The sequence below is a fragment of the Neomonachus schauinslandi genome, chromosome 11 (genome assembly GCF_002201575.2).
Source record: "Neomonachus schauinslandi chromosome 11, ASM220157v2, whole genome shotgun sequence".
Classification (NCBI taxonomy): Eukaryota; Metazoa; Chordata; class Mammalia; order Carnivora; family Phocidae; genus Neomonachus; species Neomonachus schauinslandi.
The window spans coordinates 71,802,630-71,820,070 of NC_058413.1; the positions used below are offsets into that span (position 1 = coordinate 71,802,630).

Genomic DNA, 17,441 nt, shown 5'->3' on the forward strand with positions numbered 1-17,441 from the left:
TAATCGACCTGTGCTTTCGTTCCAACTCTGTAGCTAAGCTGAACAGAAAGTGCTCTCTGGCTGGATTTTCCATAGTACGTTATTTACTGCAATCTTAATGTCTTTCTGTGTGTCATTTAAATTCTATTGTCACACTTGGCTAATCTCATTTCTAAATGTATTGATGGTACTAGACTTGCTGTCCTTCATTTCTCTCTTTTTCTTCACCTTTTTTCTGCATTCTGTTCTTTTTTTTTTCTGCTCCCGACTGCCCTGCTTCAAGGTGGCAAGCATGCTCGAGAGATGTTCTATATTCTACAGACAGCTTGTGGGCAGAACTGTTCAACAGAAGGTACCCTTAGTGCAAACACATTTGCTAAAATACAGCTATCCAATCTGCCTTTTACAGGGTTTTTTTTTTTTAAGCAAATTAAATTACATCTTTCATAACTGCCTGTGACAGGCTCAAGTGCAGCCCACAGATTTCATACAATGCCTCTAACAACTATTGCATTACTCGAATCCACTGACTCCTTTGTTTGAAGTTTGATGGGGTTTGGATTTGGGGGAGGGGTTGTTTTGATTTACTTAATTTTTTTTTTCCTCTGCTTTTGAGGTATATGGGCTTTTGGTTGTTCTGTTTTTATCATTCTGTAGGTTGGGTTATGTAACGGGGCCTTTTCCAATTGAGAAATAAATTAAAATTTATCCCAACACCTCTATTTTGCAGCAGTAGTGCCATTCATAGACCAGAAATCTCCACCAAGAGGGTCCCTGGCTGCCTTCCACAAAAGGAAAGGCAGAAAATGGAACCTAGATATATAGCCAGTGAGAGCTTTCTACAAGAACAGAATAGAGAAAGCAGATGGAAGCGTGCAGGACAGACCTTGGGAGCCAACCTTTACATTCCTTGAAAGCAAGCAAGCAAGCATGGCAGGCTGCAAAAGGAGAGGGCAAAACAGCACCCCTGCCCCCCCCACACACACAGGCAGGGAGAGGTGGGGCAGGGCAAATAAGTGCCGAGGACCAGGAAACAAAACAGGCTGTAGCTCAGAGAGGAGAGCGGGGAGAGTGTGCCAGACCCCGGACCTGACACTGGATTGAGCTGGAGCTGACTTCCCACCGCTCTTTGTGGGAGGCCGGGAATCCAGAGACCTGGTCTGCAGGAATCATTTCCTTCCATATGTCCCTGCCTGGATCGGATGGGCAAGAACCCACCCCACTCCCAGGAATGGCTGGATCTGGAGAAAGCATTTAGAACATTCCACATGTGTTTTAATGAGGCACAGAAAAAGAATGCCCCCTGGCCTCCAGTCAAACCTCTGTAGAAGGTCCTCTGAACTTCCCCAAAATGGGCGTGTTTTCTGCATATTTCATTTGCTGGAATGCCGGTAGAACATCTTTGTTTTACTTAGTTGGCATTAATCATACCATCCCTGTACGTGGCCATCCTCATTCCGAGCTTTCAACTCCTTCTTCATCTCTACTTAAGGCATTTGAAATGGAACCTCTTCTGATCCGTGAAAGATGTCTTTGAGTCTGTATCTTCTCAGTAGTTTTCAGCCCATTAAGTTTTTATCTGATGCAGCTTCTTTCTTAGCCAAACAAAGGTGGCACGTGTGCATCACCTCATTGTCTGTGCTATGGCCTTGGTGGTTCCTTCACTGTCACTCCCGATCGGAGCCATTGAAAATGCATCTCACTTTCTACATATGTCCCTGGTGCCAGGCCTCCAGGGGCATGTGCAATAGTGATTTCTCCTAAATAGCCCAGGGGCGCCTGGGTGGCTCAGTTGGTCAAGTGTCCGACTCTTGGTTTTAGCTCAGGTTGTAATCTCAGGCTTGTGGGATTGAGCCCCACATTGGGCTCTGTGCACAGCGAAGAGTCTGCTTAAGAGTCTCTTCTCTCTCTGCCCCTCCCCCATTCTCTTTCACTGTTTCTCTCTCTCTGAAATAAATAAATCTTTTAAACAATAAATAAATAAATAGCCCAGAGAAGAGTACAGTCAAAACCCAGCAGGCAGCAGGGCACCTGGCGTGCTGTCCTGAGCTATGGGAGGACTTGCTGTCTCTCATCAGCCACCCGTTTATCTCCCTCCTCCCCTGACACTCCAGTTTGCAAGCTCCTCTACACCCAACAGCACTGCTTCTCGCCCTTGTGTGATCCATGCATGCAGCCTCCTGCCCCATGGCACGGCCCACTACCATCCCCACCTGCCGCAGGAAGCCCTCATTTGTACCCCACTTCAAAAATCCTCCAAGCACACTTTTCTCTGACATTCAGTCCAACCAGCCATTTGACCCCAGATATCCAAGCCAGTTTGCAATTCCTCAGCATTCCTGCATGCATGTGTGTGCATGTGTGTGTGTGTGATTGTGTGTAGATAAGCATGCCTGGTAATGCTGCATGTAACCTTACCTGCATGTTTTCATGTTAGCATTATTAGTGCTATTGTGTATTTTCATTTGTGTTGATCCAATCTCCATTCTTAATCTTTAAGGTCAAGGCCTTTGTCCCCTCATTCCTTCCTCCTGCCCATGCTTCTGTTGATTGCTTCAGGGTGAGTGGAATAAACAGTGGCAACCAATGGAGATGCTCCAGGCAGCCAATGCATTAACCCCACTAATGCCTCTTGAGACCAGCCCAGAGTCAGCACGACCTTCCACTGTATTCCCAGGCATAGCAACGATGGCACCTTTGACAAAATGAGAACTAGTCCAAGAAGAGGGGGGCAGTTTACAGATGACAACCCTCCCTGGATGGAATCCCTTCGGGCTGCTCCAAATATGTACCCAGGAATCATTATCGAAAACATAGCGCCAGTTACCATGTTTCTCCACCTTCATGTTTCTAAGTGCTGCACTCTTCCTAATCCTCTCGGTGTCAGCGCATGGAGTAGTTCTCTTAAAGAAGACCTACAGCGTTGTCCCCCTAGTCTAGATGCTTCCATCACAGAGATTTCACTGTAGATCTGGTAACATCTTGCTGAGCTTCTCCTACAAATTGAACTTACTGGGCCCGATGCCCAAACAGAACGTGATTTTATTTCCACCCCCACATCTAGCCAACAACATCTTGAAACACCAATTCTGTTTCACCGCAGATGTTAAATCTTTTCCCCAGGTGCTGGGGTTGCTCTCAGGATCAATATGGTCCCCCTTCCACCAAATCCCCCTTTTGAGAATCCTTTCTAATTGAACAGTCATTTTTTTTTCAATCTGCTGACAGTGTCTTTTCCCTTCTCTAAAAATCTATTGTTTTCTTTATCATATTCAGATGTTTCGTTCTCACTTTCAAGATTTCTTGCTTAGTTATCCTTGGCCATCCAGACTCTCCTCTCTCTTCCCTTTGGTAACTGAGCATCTTCCCTGGCCAAGCTAACTCAGAGGGAAAAGATAGGGAAACAGTGCTTCCCAATGCTTAAGAAACTTGGCAGTATATTATAGTCGAATGCTGGTGTATACCGTCGGCACGTATCTGAAATGAGATCTCAGGTTCAAGTTGCGGTCTTGCTTAGGTAAAGACTCTGCGACTCTTCCAAGGGAGTCAAGATTTTGTTGCATTTAGACACCTATACAGACATTCCAGGTTGCAGAGCTTATAGCATCCTGGCCTAGCACTTACAGTTTACAGATGCCATAACAAATGAATTCTCATTAAGTAAGCGGAAATAGTGTTTCTGCATGCTTTTTCCCCCAGGAGTATAGTCTCCTCATTTCCATATTTCCAGATCTACCTGATTCTTGTTTAACTGCGTTCCTTTTCCCCTCACCGTAATATAAATTCACAAAAACTGTGGCAAGCAAGATCTTGTTCCCAAGTCTGGACCCCTGTACCATGGATCTGCCAGTCACTTTCCTGTTCCTCCAAAGAACCACTGCTTACAATATTGTGTAGCGAGACCCTCTTCAAGCTTCTAGAAACAGAAGCCCGACTAGTAACCCAGTTAAGAAAGCTGTAATTAAAAGGAAACATAATAAAGTTCAGCTGTTCTGTGTTTAAACAGCCCAATGCACAGCATGTTCCTTCTCTGTGTTGAAAGGGAAAGAAAATGAAGGGAACAAAAATAACCCATAATCCTTTGTGGCTTTACCACATATCTTCACACTTCTCAGGAGACTATGGTTGAACCCAGCAGCTCCTTGATTTACATTCTTTTTAATGTGCACGCAATCTGGTTCGCAGCTCATTCCCCGTATCTTTATCCCAATGGCAAATATTTGTATTGTAAAGACCACCATTTATTACACACTTTAAACAATTCCTCTTTACCCAGGGTTTGATGGCGGATGCTGCCACCCACTTTTCTAGCTTTTTACCTGATACCTCGGTTACAAAAATGGTTTTTCTTGTAGATAGTAAGTACTTACAATATCTTTGCTTATTTTCCTTGAAAACAATTCTCTGATGTACTTACAATATCTTTGCTTATTTTCCTTGAAAACAATTCTCTGATGGTGCAAGCTAGCACATAGGTCCAGCTCTAGCCGAAAGACCTGTCCCTGTTGCAGGTATATAAAGATCACCTTGGCTTTTAGGTGCTCATAGGCTCCTACAGACTTTGGGGTCTGGGCTGCTTCTGTCGCATAAGCTTACACCTGTCCTTCTCGAGCCTTGTCCCCAAGTGGAGCCATTCCTTAGGGTTGGATCAAGTGGGCAAGTGAAACTCTTTGGTAGCACTAGCAGCAGGCCTGGTCTCTGACTATAGATTGAGTCTTTTCTAATCAAGTGATCATATTTCCTTATCACAAAACTCTTACCCACCCTTCCTGAGAGAAGCCATGTCTGTGTACCATTTCTAACACACTTGTTTAACCATTAGAGTGGCATTTGCTCAAGGACATTCAACTGACATCAAATACTTAATTTCTCCTACTCTGCACTCTGTCACTAATTTGATCCCCCAAAGCCCTCCCTTTTCTCCATAGCGACAATACAGACCATAGAAGCACATCTGAAGAGGTTTCAGGGAAATAATAAAAAGCCTAAAAAGTACCTTGTACATCGTTTTAAGAAAATGAATTTTTAACCAGATTCTAGAAGGGATTTTCCTTCCTACCACTGTTTCCTGACCTCTACCCAGCATCTCCTGCCTTCCATGTAAATATCCTTCTCAGCCCCATGTTGTGCTTGCTTCATTCCAAGACAGAAAATTATTCATGATCAAACCATAATTGGTGTTTAGCATTTTTCCTTAAGTTCGATGTACATGCTGAACTTGAATGAACAGCTTGTGAACGACTCCCTTAATTCATTGAGATTCAGCAGCTCAGTGTTTTGGAAGCTTCTCACATAACACTTCCCCCTTGGTGACTACTAGATTTTGGTTGGTGTTTTTACAATTACACACAGAGTAGAACAGAATCATATGCTAGGGGAGGGGCCTGGAAGCTTCTCTAAAGGGGAAGCAGTGGGGTACTCATCATTGGATCTCATTATGGAGACATGGTGACACTCTGTACCCTTCTTTAAAGAAAGACTTGACCAGATCATGATCCAGTGCCCTGCTGCCCAGCATATTCAATCAGTAGCTGCTGGCTTCAAGTATTTTCACTCTTGTCCCATCTTTGAAGCTTTTTAGGACATTCTCACTTGTTACGTTTAACTTGAGAATCTGATAGAAACCCAACCCTCCTCTTCTGCTCTTTGTTTACTCTATTGCACCCATCTTGACCAAAAATGGTCACAGAGCAATGTCCCTGACACGAACTATCTGTTATGTGGGCTGTTCACAACCTTGCTTTTAACCATCTCTGCCGCACACCCCCGCAGCAACGCTCAGGCTGTGACTTTTCTAATTTCCCACTTTGTTGAAACTCCAACCAGCTCGGCGGTGTCCTCCCCTGTCCCCACCTTTTGTTTAGCCTAACGCTGTTGCCCTAGCACACTCTGGCTTTGCATGTTGTGTTACTGGCTCTGAGGAAGCACATCTTGTTTAAATGGAATGCTGCTAGCCAAAATGGACTCCTTCCATTTGATAGTCTCACCCCAGATGAATTGGACGTGGTTTCCTATGAAATGAACTCACATTTCAGGCTAAAAGGGAGCCTGAGAAATGAGCCCTGGGGGAGAGATATGGAGTCGTTTATGAAATGGGATGCCTAAGTGGTAGGTTATTAAATTGCGTGAGGGTTGATGGTGAACTGCTGGTCTAGGTTCTGTGTCCCTTGTCAGAAATTCATTTTAAAACTGAGGGAGGATTTTGGGAACCTTGTTTCACATGAAATCTTGGTTTAACTAGGAGCACATGCCCTGGAAGCAACTATCAGAGGCTGCTCACCATACTGACGGACTGAGAGACACCTCACAGACTCTGTCTCTCAAGCTCCTCTTGACCTGCTTTCCATTTGTCTATCTCCCCACCCCTAGTCCAGAGTATTGGAAACAGCAACAGTGGATGAGGGAGATACACACACACACACACAGGCAAGAAGAGAGAGCGCTCTAAAAAATCACAACCATAAAAGTAGCCAAAAAATGTTTTTTCATATGAAAAATGACTAATAAGAAAACACAACCTATATGCCATTTGTAAAATATGTAAATTTTATGCCACTCGGTCCATGAAATGATTATGTATTTCAGCACAGGGCCCCGAGGAAAATGTGAGTCTCAGGCAGTGAGAGAGAGCACATAGGATTGCCCTATTTAAACAGGAACTGAAACTGGAAATCTTTGCTTGCACGTTCTCTACATTTTATTTTCATTCATCTTTAAACAGGAGCAAACCAAAGTTTTATAATTTGCATAATTTCTATTTTGCCTTGACCTACAAATTTCCACCTTCTGAAATAATTGACATTGAAAGAGGACATTTTCCTATATCCTAAACCTGCCTGCACCCCAAAAAAATAGTGTTCTCATATTTAAGAAAGTGAATAACGCTTAAATGTGCTCTCATATTTAAGAAAGTGAATGCATAGGAAAGCATTCGAAAAATGATTTTAAATGTGATTTAAAATATGAAGTAACACCCAAAACAGCAAGGAAATGGCATTCTACCCTTCCACACAGGTCTGACGTCTTTTATGTTCTTTCTTTGAAACTTTGCGTGGAAAAGTATGTACTTTGAATGTACCAGTTGATAGCAAATGATTTTTCTTTGCTTATTAGGATGGTGATTCAAGGTGCTTGAATCAGCCTAACATTTTATTCATGTAGTTATCAACCAGAAGCACTCCCTTTGAAAGAGACACGGTGACCTGAGGTTTGCTTCCCTATTCAGCCCGATTTCCTCTCCTTTCTCCTTCTCCTCTTCTTCAAAAGATTTTTTTTTTTTTTTTGGAGTTAACAGTAAGTGCTCCACAGTAAATCAATTAAAGATATTAATTGGAAGATGAGTCTCTTTTTAGATCAAAATTTTGAAAAATATATCATCTCCAAGTAATTCTGTGGTCCCCCCATATCTCCATAACTTTAATTAAATGTCAGGGGCAATTATGTTCTCTCTAGCAATTTAATAATCATAAGTGTACATGACAGCTGCAAGCAATAAGTATTTGAAATATATATGACCAGGTTGTTTTTTTTTTTTAAGTAAACCATATGATTTATTTTGTGTCACTGTACATCACATTCTACTAATTCAGGTAAAATTCTCCTTTCCCTTAAGTCATTCACTCATTTGTAATTGTAATATCATAGAAATTGTATATGGTATTGTTCACTGATCAGCAAAATGAAATGCAGAGTATGGTGAATGTAAGAGCAGCCAAGATTTCTTTTCTAAAATATGAAATTCAATAAACGCATTGCCCTATGTGCTGTGGCTAAATAAAATTACTATCCAAGAACAAAATTAATTGACATCATGGAATTTCAGACTAAAATAAATAGAGCTTGTGAACATGTACTGATATTTAATTAAAATCAGTCCAGCGTTTGTACCATTATCTTCTCTCCCCCTTAAAAAGAAAAAAAAAAAGCTTTCGTTTTGGGAAAGATCATAAACCACATTTTAGTTCACAGAGATGGAAAGAGCTACAGTAATTTCAAAATAGCCTGTGTTGTCCTGGCACATTATTCACAGATTGTGGGCTATACTTGGTCCAACAGAGGGGGAGGAAAGTTTTTTAAACTTTCATACTTATTGCTTTATGAGTGATGACACATAAACTGATGTGTTCTTCTACTTCTTTCCAGATTTCATTTTGTAACTCTCCCATAAACTTGCTACCTTTTTGGGAGAAAAGTAATTCACACTGTCAAGATGGCAAAAAAGAATTTTTTTTTTTTCTATAAACATCCCAACTTGCAGATCCAGAATTTTTGATATGAAACTCAATTTTTTTTTTTGCTTTTTCTTATTTTCTAGTATTTATACTTTTATTTCTGACATCTATTGGAGGGAATCTGAACTTTACCAACCAAATGTTTACCATCAATCCTAGATTTAAGAGTGTCTACACATTTTTGTTAATTGGACTATTTGTTTACTTAGAATTTAATCTATTTTAGAAAAGCAGAAAGGTCTACAAATTATTAGCAGAAAAACCACAAGGGGTTGGAGGCCCTTAAGCTTTCTAAATATTTTACTGAGTCAGTTTATGCTTTACTCCTTTAACATTAGTGCTGAGATTTTTCTTTACAATACATTCTTTTTTGTGACATTTGTTATGCATTGTAGAGGCTATGTTTGGAAATATAAATCAAGTTGGAAATAAAGAGGTCCCATTTAAGATGTACAAAATTGAGCCATAGGGATGCCTGTCAAAAAAGTATTTCTATATAAGAGCTCCCTTTAAAGCTATATGCTTCAATAGATGTAATAACTTCTCAGATATGCTAATTTCATGTTGTTTTTGTGAAATCATCAGGGGGGAATTTTGACAGCTCTTTTGACGCAGAGAAGGGTGTTGGGACCATTGTCATTGCAAAACCTTTGGATGCAGAACAGAGGTCCATCTATAATATGAGTGTGGAAGTCACCGATGGAACAAATGTTGCTGTCACTCAGGTAAGATGTCAAATTACTAAATGGTGAGAATGCCCAATGATCTGCTAATGTCAATGGTGCAAGTGATTAAAGAATGTGTTGGAAGTAGTAAATGATGTCCATGGATTTCTACTGTTTTTTTTTTTTTTAAACATTTGAGAGAACAACCTAGGAAAAGGATTCTATCAATGATACTGTATAACTTAGCAGTGACTATTCATGCATGGAAGAGTGATATGTATTTGCTTCTTGATCATTGACCGTAGATTTATCTCTTTGACAACAAAGTCAACTTTCCTTGAATTTACAAAGAAGAGGATGTGTATATTGTCTGAGTCAACACAACATTATATTCTTCACCTTTTCACTTGTCAGTCTCAGAGTTAGAGCTAGACACACCCAGGAGTCCAAGTTCATTTCACAGACTCAGATGAGTGATATGTTCAAGGTCACACAGCCTTCATTAAGAACAGGGACTGAGATTTAGGTGCCCTGCATCCCGTCTCTCGTTCTAGCCTCTATGCCAGTGGTCCTTCATCCTGGCTGCACTGTGGAATCCCCTGGTCATGGGGCCTGTGGTGTTAAAACCACTGAAGCCTGGGCCCCACCAGCAGAGATCCTCCATGACTCTAACAAGCAGCCAGGGGTAAGGACCATTGCTTGGAGGTAGCAAGTTTATGGGAGAGTTACAAAATGAAATCTGGCATGTGAGTGTTGATGAAAGGGCACTGAGAGCAAGGACGAGGAGAAAATCTCTGGGTGAGACCAACAGGATTTACCCCAAATATGAGAAGATTTTTTTTGTTTTCTATTTTAGGACAGGCATACATGCCTGCCCTATACCTCTTTCATTCTCCCTACTTCTCTCTCCTGTCCTCACGACCCCAGAAGCCATCACTCATCAACCATGGTCTTTTTTCCTGCTCAGCCCAAATGTGCCCTGAGACTCCTCAACACAGTGGTTCAGGACGTGAAGATGAAATTGTTGCCAACCCCAAAGTTAGCAAGTGTCAATTTGTTTAAAATGTGATGTAAGCTCTTATAACTATGTAGGCTTAAAAAGGAAAGAAGAGGATCGTTTCATGTGCTGCCTCTTAGTTTGAAGTGGTTTCAAAAATACAATGAGATTTTCTCCTTTGAGGCTGTGCATAATCATAAAATGGTGGAATTTTAAAGAAACGGTAGGGTTTGTTTCTACTTTTACTTCTTTTCTTTTTGCCTTTGTTTACTTTACCTTTTCCTTTTCGTTCAAATAAACTGAATCCCAGAAGGGGGACATCATGTGCACGAGACACAGCAGCCAGTGGTGTGATGACTCCTGATCCTTCAACCCGTGTCCTCTCCTAGGATGACTATACAGCCGTGACTACCTGTGAGAGGCCCATTTACACCTGTTGCGCCTGTGTAACTATTAGTAGTTGTCCCATTCACTCTTAAAATTGCCCCAATTGGGACAATAAATTATTTGGCCACCCTTCTTAAATCTGTACTGCTTCAGGGGACTTTCAAGACTAAAATACAGACGCCTAGAAAGGACACCATGGTTGAGATCCTATGGGACTCGCACGATCTAAAAGCAAGCCCCAAAGACTAATATAAAACAACCCACTTGCTGTATTGCTAAGTCTCTATTGCTCTTTCACTTTTGGAGTTGGCCAGTTCTTAGCATAGCCAACCTCAACTTTTTGGCACCACTTAAAAACACGAGATGTAGTTGAGTAAAATACAAATAAAGCATGGAGCCATATTCATTTCCATACTTTTCTCCAGGGTTTTATAACAATTGAAAGAAATGGTAAGTCAGTGTGCCCAGAATGTTATAGATACACATGAAATATGTTTGCAGTGAGTGGATGAATAGTAGGTGGGACATAGTCAGCAGGGCTTACACGGCAGATATGCTGGATCTTCAAAGCACACGACTGATTTGTGTTAACCAAAAAAAAAAAAAAAATTATCAATGAAACTTTTCTTTTAGACTTTCATTAGGACCAGATGAGAAATCATTTAACAGCATGTATTCCACAAGTATTTCTTGGGTTCATACCATGTGCTAGGAGCTATGCTAGATGCCTGAGGTCACAGGGATCCAGAGTTTTAAAACCAGATGACTGATACGCACACACTCTTTAAAAGTTCACTTGGAAGCATATATTATAAGACTTTGAATGTACACATTGTTCAAGTCCTATTTTGGTTGATTTTATTTTGGACTAATGTACAGTTAGACTTATCTCCAGAGCAGATGGGAAGAGTGGGAGAATCGGGGTGAACTTGGAGGTTTCCTTTGGCAGGGCCAAGCTAAGTAGGTTAATGAAGGGTAGCAAGAGATTTTCTTGTCAAAAGCTTCCAAGTTGCTCTGTGTCTCCAGAGCCATGAGCTTCTCAAGAAGCGAGAACTAACCATTTCCAAAGTATAAACGTGTGTGTCATTATTACCACCAGAACACCATCAGGCTGTGTTTGGGCCTGAATACCCACCCCCTGCCCCCAGCCTCTGTCAATCCAGGCCTCTGCTCACATTTGCCACAGCTCCCTGACAACAAAGACAGAAGCAGTTCTCTCATTTAGTCAAAGCCCTCAGTATCAAGGACATTATTACAAAAAGATGTTTTGGTAAAGAAAAGGCATTCTAGGTTTCTTTTAGAAATCACTAAAGCATGCTCCAACCCATGACCCTAGGCAACTTAATGATTCTACCATCAAACAGATACCCTTCACCATATAACTAAATAAATGTTTTGTAGCCCAAAAACACCTGTTCAGTTTTCCTTTGGGAACTTTTCTCTACTTTGTTCCTTTGGAATCATAAAACATCTATGACAAGGGCTTCAAATCAGCCAGAAACAACATGTTGAATTTCACTTCACAAATGTCAAATATATCAGAGCCTCGGGGATCTCAGTGTCTACATGAAAACCCTTCCTTCATCTTCATTTTTGTTCTGTTGTCCCAACTTGTAGGATTCTTGTGCCTCAGAGTTACAATATCTGGTGGCAAATAAACATCCTTTTCCTTACTGAGATTCCCTAACATGAGTACAGAGTATAAAAAGGTTCTGCAGATTTCACGTTCTAAAGATTCAGATGTACTGAATGAGCATGTAAGCAGATGACTTTCTCCAGCTGGCATAGGAAGAGAGGCAACAAAAAGGGATGTCAGAGAGTCCAAATGTGAGATGATTTGAAACCTTATTGCTAGTTCAGGTACAGCGGGGACAACATGGCAAGGAATGCAGGTAGCCTTGAGATGCTGAAAGGGGCTCCAGTTGACAGCCCGCAAGGAAACAGGGACCTCAGCCCTCTCACCTCAAGGAACTAAATTTGGTTAACAACCTGAATGAGCCTGGAGCTGACTCACCCCCAGAACTTCCAGAAGGGAACACATCCCCGCTAACACCTTGATTTTGGCTTTGTGAGACTCTTAAGTAGAGAACACAAGTGAGCCGCACTGTACTCAAACTTCTGACTTACAGAGTTAGGCGATAACAAACGGGTGTTGTTTTAAACCAAGTTAGTGGTCATTTGTTATGTTAGAAATAGGAAACTGTTGTCCTCTTCATTTTACAGAAAAGGAAATTGAAACAAAGCGAGGTTATGTAACTTGAGTAGATCAGGGTTCAGAGGTAGTAAGCTGGATTCCAGAGCCTGCTCTCTCAGCCACTGTGCTGTGCCCCCCTCAAAAGCAAGGGTAAATCTAAGGCAGGAAGAGAACCCCACCTGGCTCTACTCTTTATGAAGGGGACACTTTTTAAGAGTGTTCCTGGGGAACATAGCGTCACCTGTGGCTGTTAGAATGTCTCAGAGCCAGCTATACATGCTGGGGAGGAGCAAAATACCCCAGTCTCCTCAGAGCCTCTGCTCAGCCAGATGAGTTTATGCGCCACAAGGACACACATTACCAAGGATGAGAAATTACTGGTTTTAACAACTTTCCCCACACATCTATCAAACCCATATGAGCCACTGTGTCTTCATAGCAAATTTAAATAAATCTAGAGCATGGCTCTTCCAAAGGACCAATGGATGGAAATATAGAGTAATATATAATGCCTGATAGTTGCATAATGAGACTTAACCAAGCTTCTTTCTTGTTTTATTTTCCTGTCTTACTGAGAATAGCTAAATCAAGTATTATCACTACACTCACTTTTCTAGTGAGAAATTGGCACACAGATGGGTTGTGTGGCCATCCTGGGTATACGCAGGTAAAGAGGTCCAAACCCACTTTTTCCTTCTCAAGATCAGATAGATTTCAGAAACTTTCCCCTATACATCTATATATATATATAGAATATATGATTCATTAGGGGAAGCATTTGGTATAAAGGAAGGAGGATTGACCTTGAATCACGTGACCCTAATTCAAGTCAGCACTTAACTGGTTCCTGTCCATGTTACCATGAAAGGTAGCTCTGTCTCTGTGAGACTCAACTTCTTCTGTAGAATGGGGATAACACCTTCCATACTTCCTGGGTTATTATAAGAATAAAATAAGATCTTTTGAGATATCTTGAGATCTGTGATGTGCTAGACACATGCAGCTTTTATTATTAGTCTCATCCTCAACTTAAAATTGGAATAATATACCTGATAACTATAAAATACTGTGTGTGTGCCTTTCACTGTTATTCATGAAAGACAGCAGAGATATTCATGCCCAAATAAAAATCTAAAAATTACATTGATTTGATTCAGGGACTCGTGATATGTGCTTTTGCGATTTCAGTATGCCTTTCTTATTCAGGTCTTGCTTTGATTTATAAAGATATGAAAATGAGCTTGCAGCCAAACCTGAGATTAAAAATCTCTTTCAGATAATCTCCAAAATTCTTCAGCCCCACAAAAGCAGTTAATTGAGTTAATGAGCCACAGAGGTTTTCTGCCAAAGCATGTGTATGCATGGGGGCTGAGAGGTCTGGGACCTGAATTCCTCAGGTTTGCTTTGCCCTCCCCAGCCATGAGGATTCCATTCTTTTGTCTCTAAGGGATGTGTTGGGAGTTCCTAACTGGCCTCCTTCCTCAAAGAGCAGACTTTGTCTTGAAGATGTGGATTCTGTCTTATCCTTTCCCTCCACCTTGCACCTGCTTAAAGGCAGGTGAGGGTAAGAACGAATCACTTTAGCCAAAGCTGCTCCATGATCCCCCAGATGAAGGAACTCCCAAGGTATACATCCTTTGTCAAGGGTTTTCATTTATCTTCTTTAGCATCATCTACCTCTTAGTAGGTGAAAAAGGAAGAAGCCACAAGCCCCCTTGTACATTTACATTAGGAAAATGTTGGAACTAATACAATTATATAGAGATAAAATAAGGCAGCAAGCCAACTCTAGGTGGGACTTTCTGTTAAAAAAATAATGATGATAAAACTTCACTGTATGTCATAGATTTGTGCCTAACAACTTATAAGTAAATCAATTTTGGAAAATGGATTCCAATTTTAAAGGTAGCAGGGAACTTTCTATTTAGAATAATCCTATGATTAATGTTCCTGAAATGACAATGGTCATGTCAATTATCTCTTGTGCCAATTAGGATTTCTGGATAGCAAGGCATATAATATTTGCACACTTAATTGTTCACATACATGTTAGGTGCATTTGTAATTAATGTGTGTATAATTTAAGTGCATATAGAAATAATATAATGGAATGAGTATAGAATTTGTCTCCATATGATCTAGTTTAAGTCTGGCCTTGCCATTGGTACCTTGGGCACACCCCTTAACTTCTCTGATTCTCATTCTTCCCATTGATACATTGGAGACCATAAAGTTTAAGAAACGTATATGAAATGGATTTACACATTGTTAAATAAACACAAACCAACATGATTTTTTTCTACTTATATGTTCAAAAACAAAACTTGTAAGCCTGGGGAAAATACAAGGGGCATTACCCTTGACATCACAATCATAGAATATTTTAAGAATGGTTTTGAAATGCCAGCAGAGGCAGAACAGAGTTTCAGTAATTTAGGGCTTAATTGGTTCTAATAAAAGACGGAGGCCTTACCCTCTAACACGCTCCATGGACACTTCATTCCATGAGCCTTTGTAAAGCCAGGCTTGGCACCTACCCAGACTTAGCTTCGATGAGCCTGCAAAACCCAAAGTGTTTGTGGTGGGCAGCACTGAATCCAGCTCTGAAGAGACTTCCTACATTCAGGTTCCCTCCCGCTTTGATTCCATTGTACTTCCTCAGGCCTTTCAATTACCATTTGGAGCACAACATCTTTGAGAGTTACTTTGCTTTGTTTGTTAGTTCAGGAGCTCACAAATGGCCCCAACTGTGGGAAATAAAAAGCAAATGAGGAAAAGGAAGTCTTTGACAGAGAAACACTTGTTCTGACTGTAGATTAGGCTCAAGACAAAGCAAGCAGAAAGAGGCAAGCTTTTCAGGAGCACATCAACTTAGAAACTTCATGAAGGTCAGGGCAGCCTTGCTGGCTGGAAAGGCTTCTTTATCCCGTTAATATAACTGCTTCTGTGAACACAAATATTTTAGCATCTTGACTAAGTTAACTTGAACTTTTTAAAAGGAAGAATTGGCAATCAAAGAATCTAGTATGACCTTCCAGATACAGTGAAGATTCAAAACAATGCCTAAAACTCACAGGCACGCTTCTCAGCCCTTTTTCCGTTACCATAAACTCCAGGCCAACCTTGTTCCCATGTCAGACTCACTCTTTGGGCAAGTCTTCCTGGCACAAACGTCATAGCACTGCCCTTTTCTCTTCCTCAGAAAAGTTCATCTTGGGCGCCTGGGTGGCTCAGTTGGTTAAGCAACTGCCTTCGGCTCAGGTCATGATCCTGGAGTCCCGGGATCGAGTCCCGCGTCGGGCTCCCTGCTTGGCAGGGAGTCTGCTTCTCCCTCTGACCCTCCTCCCTCTCATGCTCTCTGTCTCTCATTCTCTCTCTCTCAAATAAATAAATAAAATCTTAAAAAAAAAAAAGAAAAAGAAAAGTTCATCTGCACCAAAGTGAATGACCATGCAGCTATTTATAAGAAGAGCCGTGGTCTGACTACATTTATTTTAAAAAGTAAATAATTCTCTAGAATGCAGCCAAATGCCTGCATATTACTTAAAGGAGAATTGGTAAAAGCTTTCCTATTAGTCAGTAATAAGAAGGTCACCATCTTCACTACTATTTAACATCGTGCTGTAAGTATTAGCCAGTGCAAATAGATGAGATAAAGCAATTTGTGTTATAAAATTTATAAAGAAAAAGGCAAAACAAATGTAATTCTTCAACATGGACTCCCTGGGGTTTGTGCATTTTGGATATATGAGTTTGGGTGGGTTTTTTTTTTTTTTTTTTGAGAGAGTGCTTGCAGGCCCATACAAGAGCTGGAGGCAGGGGAGGGCCAGAGGGAGAGAGGGAGAGAGAGAATCCCAAGCAGGCTCCATGCCCAGCGCAGAGCCAGACACGGGACTGGGTCCCACAACAAGCCAAAATCAAGGGTCAGACACTTAACCAACTGAACCACCTAGGCACACCTAGATGCTTTTAATAATTAAGATGGTCCCCTCATTCAAGAAAATTCAAGAAAAATAAAGGAGCTTTTTTTAAGTACTATAAAAATATAAGGAATATGTCATCATTGATCTAGTTGCTGCTACTATTATTATTACTACAATGTCTAATAGTTTTATTGTCATCATCGTAGTTATTGTTAAATTATACTATTAATATTATGATCATCATCATCTTCTTTATAATCATTATTTTGCCTGGATCATGGCATAAGAGAATAAAATCTGTGGTATCACAGATGTCTAAACTCCGTGTACCAAGATACTAAATATTTAACTATGACATATATTGAATGCCTGCAAAGTGTCCAGCCCTGAGCTGGATGCTGGGTATACATTGATGATCTCTGAAATTTATCTATAATCCCAAAATCAGTGTTCTCAGCACCCTTGTGTTCAATCCCTGACATGCACAGAGCAGCAAAATATTGTTCCTGCTACTGTTGAACAAGGTGATGCTCCACCTTCTTGTCTCAGCTCTCGTACTATATACAAGTGTCCAGTTTGCAATCTATTTAGTACTACTTTTTTTTTCCCATTTTTGTGTTCTTTGTTGGTAATCTCATGGTTTGAAAGACCCCAAAATGTAGTACTGAAGTGCAATCTAGTGTTCTCAAGTGCAAGAAGGATGTGATGTGCCTTACAGAGAAAATACGTGTTCGATGAGCTTCATTTAGGCATGACTTATAGTACTGTTGGCTAGAGATTCTCTCCCTCTTCTCCCTCTGCCCCTCCCCCTGCACGCGCGCATGCACGCACATTCTCTCTCTCAAATAAATAAATAAATAAATAAAGCTTTAAAAAAAAAAAACCTATTTGAGGAAAACTAAAACATCCCTGAAAAATGTAACCATAGATCTGAACAAATGAAGAAACACAAACTATGTCCTTGGATAGGAAAATTCCATCATAAAGGATCAGTTCTCCTAACTTCTATTTTTGCCATAACGCAATTTAAAACACTATCAATTTTTTGTCAGGTGCTATACCAGT

At 40.7% G+C, this 17,441-nt stretch overlaps 1 protein-coding gene across 2 annotated transcripts in view; it reads left to right on the forward strand.

The window, feature by feature from the left end:
• Positions 1-17,441, forward strand: part of FAT3 (FAT atypical cadherin 3) — a 508,513-nt gene that overhangs the window by 388,112 nt on the left and 102,960 nt on the right. For both annotated transcript variants that reach the window (XM_044919382.1, XM_021679088.1), the window contains exon 6: positions 8,796-8,935. In XM_044919382.1, coding sequence (XP_044775317.1) covers positions 8,796-8,935 — 140 coding nt within the window. The remainder of the gene's footprint in view (positions 1-8,795; positions 8,936-17,441) is intronic.